This window comes from Psittacula echo (genome assembly GCF_963264785.1).
Source record: "Psittacula echo genome assembly, chromosome: 5".
NCBI lineage: Eukaryota > Metazoa > Chordata > Aves > Psittaciformes > Psittacidae > Psittacula > Psittacula echo.
The window spans coordinates 51,865,894-51,869,867 of record NC_137739.1 but is presented as its reverse complement, the minus strand read 5'-3'; the positions used below and the strand labels follow the sequence as shown (position 1 = coordinate 51,869,867).

General features: G+C 54.1%; 1 protein-coding gene across 1 annotated transcript; it reads right to left on the bottom strand.

Moving 5' to 3' along the window:
* Window positions 1-780: 780 nt before the first annotated feature.
* On the bottom strand, window positions 781-1,953 carry SSTR1 (somatostatin receptor 1; the record flags this gene model as incomplete). Its single annotated transcript, XM_080617973.1, has 1 exon — window positions 781-1,953. One exon carries the CDS (start codon window positions 1,951-1,953, stop codon window positions 781-783), a length of 1,173 nt encoding a protein of 390 aa, XP_080474099.1.
* Window positions 1,954-3,974: the final 2,021 nt, after the last annotated feature.

The following is a 3,974-nucleotide window of genomic DNA, read 5'->3' as shown; positions in this document are numbered from 1 at the left end:
CAGCAAGCTGCTGTGCAGCTCTGAAGCACAGCAATAATCAGTTTTTTTTTCCAAAGACCTTTTCTGCCCTGCTTCCTCTGAACATAGCACAGACAGCCACAGCCCCAGTGAGGGGAAGCTGTCTGCAAAGCAGAAGACAGCTCCATGACTGTACCACTTCTTTTCTCAGGGCCTTTTTGCTCTCTACTTTCTTTTTTATTCCTGGGGGGAAGGTGGGACAGAGAGAGGCTACTCTCTCCTTCCTGAGGGAGGGCAAGGTGTGTTGGGGGGGACTTTTCCCCAGCATTTCTACTCTCTGAAGAGAAGGTGTACACTGACATGCTGAGCAGGGTCGCTTTCAGTCAGGGGGAGTCTGAGCCTGAATGGTGGGGCTTGACTGAGGCAGGCTTGACTCAGTGGCCTGGGGGTCCCAGCGACCGAGCGGGAAGGCAACCTGTACAAAAGGTGAGGACTAATTGCTGTAGGACCCTTACAGCCACTAATCAGACAGAGAGGGGTAGCAGAGCTTGGCTGACAGACCCTAAGACGACCCATGAGTATGGCAATTTGTTAAGTGGGTGTCAAAGCATCAGCAAATGCACCTGCTCTCAAGGGAGGCAAACAGGGGTTGGGGATGGGGCAGCAGATCTAGGATGTGGGGTTTTCTTCACTTCTGCCAAACACCACTGTTGGTGGGCAGGACAAAAACCCCCTCCCTCCCAGCTCCCTCATGCCACAGCCCTGGACTTGCTCACCCTCCTGCTGGGGGCAGTAGGGGAGCAGGGGGTCAGGAATGCTTCCTCAGAGGGTGGTAATCCTGGAGGTGCAAGTGCCATTCCTGTACATGCTTCCTGACTCCAAGTTGTCTGGGGGAAAGTCCTCCACGCTGTATGCTCTGCTCTTGAGGGCAGTGGCATAGTAGTCGATGGGTTCCTCTGCAGCATTGTCCATCCAACTGAGGCAGAGCAGCCGCTGGAAGGACCGCTTGAAATTGTCCGAGAGAAAGCCATAGAGGATGGGGTTGGCACAGCTGTTGGCATAACCCAAGATGACAGAGAGCTGGCTGATGGTGGCATCATCCTGCTCTACAAAGACATTGACCAGCTGCACAATGTAGAAGGGCATCCAACAGATGACAAAGACCATCACCACCATCATGACCATGAGAGTGATCTTGCGCTCCGAGCGTTTGCGTTGCTGCCAGCCAGCCTTCAGGGCCACCATGCGCATCTTGGCAATGATGAGGATGTAGCAGAGACAGATGGCCACCACAGGTAGCAAGAAGCCCATCAGAAAGGTGTAGACTACAAAGACCACCAGCCATCTCTGTGTGGGCTCTGGCATGAGCATGTTGCAAGCCACTGTTCCATCACTGTTGGCTGCTGTGTTGGAGAAGATTATGATGGGCAGAATGATGAGGATGGAAAGCACCCAGACACCCAGATTGACCATTTTAGCCACAGTGGGACGGCGGTACCTGGCCGCCTTGATGGGGTGCACTACGGCAATGTAGCGGTCCACACTGAGCACAGTCAGGCAGTAGATGCTGGTGAACATGTTGATGGCATCCACACTGAGCACCAGGCGGCAGAGCAGTGAGCCAAAGGGCCAGTGGTGCAGCAGGGTGGAGGTGACCAGAAAGGGGACGCTGAGCATCAGCAGCTCATCTGCGATAGCCAAGTTGAGGATGTAGATGTTGGTGGCCGTCTTCATCTTGGCATAGCGTAGGATCACATAGATGACCATGGAGTTGCCGCACAGCCCGACCAGGCACACCACGGAGTAGATGAATGAGATGAGGATAGCGCTGCCCTGAGACTCACTCAGGGTGCTGTTCGGGGCGCCGGAGGAGTTCCTGCCGCCCGAGTCCATGCCCTCCGCCGCAGCCTCCTCCGAGGCGCTGCCGGCTCCGCCGCCGCCGCTGCCTCTGCCTGCACCGCCCGGAAGCCTGGTGCCGGTGCCATTGGGGAGCATCCTCTGCCTGGAGCTCCCCGTCGCCGGCTCAGAGCAGCAGGCGCCCGCCGCCTGCCCGGTCCTGCATCCCGGCGAGGCTCCCGGCGCGGCGGGTCCCAGCACTAGCAGCGGGAAGGAGGCGTCTGCCGGCGCCGCTCGCTCCGAGTGGCGGTAATTGCAGCTCTCTGGCTGGTGAATGATTAATAGGCAGCGGCTCGTCACCAGCGACTAAAAGAAGGAGGGAAAGAGGGGGAAAAAAAATGCTGGAGGAGACGTAAGTGGGTGTCCTTCCCAGCCCACTCCCGCCGCCCGCCCGCCTTCCATCCCGCCCTCCGGCCGTTCTCTGCTCTGGTACTCCAGGGCAGCCGGAGTGCAGCTGTCATCGCTGCCCCCACCTCGCAATGCGCCCCACACCCCCCTCCCCTCGCTCTCCCCGTCCAGTATTTTTTCCCCCACCCTGCACTTCCCCCCCTCTCTCCCAGCATCCTCTCCGCCCCCTCCATTCTGCACTGCCCCGCCCCCCCCCCCCCCCAATGGCACCTGGGTCCTGACAGGGGCACCACAGGCAAAGGGACCAGCCTTTCTTCTTCAGGTAAAAAGCCGGGGTCATGGGCGGGTGGGCAGTTTACCTGGGCAGGGTTGCCTCATACCTGCACAGCTGCTGTCACCCTCACCTCCCATTGCACATTGCCCACCCCATGGCACTGGCACTGGCCATGACACTATGACCAATCACATAACCTTCAACCCTGAGTGCACTGCACTGCCTGAAAACGGCTATACCCTTGTGTCCTGCCTTCTCCTGTCTCACCACCACCAGGCGTCACACACTAGCAGCATACAATACTTAGTGCCCCTCTCCACATGCTTTGTTCTGAAACATACCCGCCACTTTAATGTGCAGATACACACATTACCTGACATCCCAGCACATGCTCTGCCTCTGTTCATCACATCCAAGAGTGCAGGCACCAGCTTGAATGCTACAGCTCACCATCACTATTTTCACCATGATGGTGCCAAGACCATCCTAGCTATGCTGTTATGCAAACACACCATCTGTCCACTCTTCTGTCCCCTCACATATTGCTTCCACTCACAGGATCACCTCAAGCTCAATCATCACATTACCAGTGCTACAATCCCCCTTTCTCTTAATATTGTACTTAAAACATATGCATGTCCATGATAGGATTGTATCCAGGAAGGGTCAGTCTATAAACCCTCCTTAGCACTATACAGTGACACAAACCATTGACATCATCTCCATTCTTACACTACTTCTTCATATGCATAGCCACTGATACTTAAATGACATCCCACGCTACACCTGTACACCCAAACCTGCTTCTACACACTGCCCCATGCCATGGTATTTTGCTATACTCCCTGGTCTGAAACAAACACAGTCATATGCACTGATAGCTACTCAGTCTGCAGGCAGATGCTGCTGCATTACCCTCCTCATACACACCACCGGCTCTGAACACGCATGAACACCAGCAGATAGTCCTAATACTTCATCTCTACACTCTGCTCTATATCCTGGCAAGCATACGTTTTTGCATGTGGTTTTGGTTCTGTTTTGGTTTGGTTTTTTTTAGTGTATGACCTTTGCATACACCTCTCCTTCTGGGCAATATGTCTCTCATCTCCCTGTATGTTACTGCTCCATGTGTACAGTCTGTCCTTATATACTTACACGTAACCACTTAATCAATTTCCATATACCACCACCACCTGCCCATTGTCTATTAACTAGACATAGTTACTCACTAATACACACACCCTCACACTTGCTCTCTGCATCAACACTCCTTCAACACAGGCATGCATACAAAATACTCAGTAATTGCTTATTCTATTTGCTGTAGCCAGTCATGTGTGAGCATATCACACCTGTATGGACACCAATCTGCCTCTTCACATAACCTGTCGCCTACTTTTGTCATGAATAGCAGGTCCACATGGCATAAATCTCACCACAGTGCATTTACTGCTGTATACTCCCCACAGCACCACTATGCCCAGCATCACACATG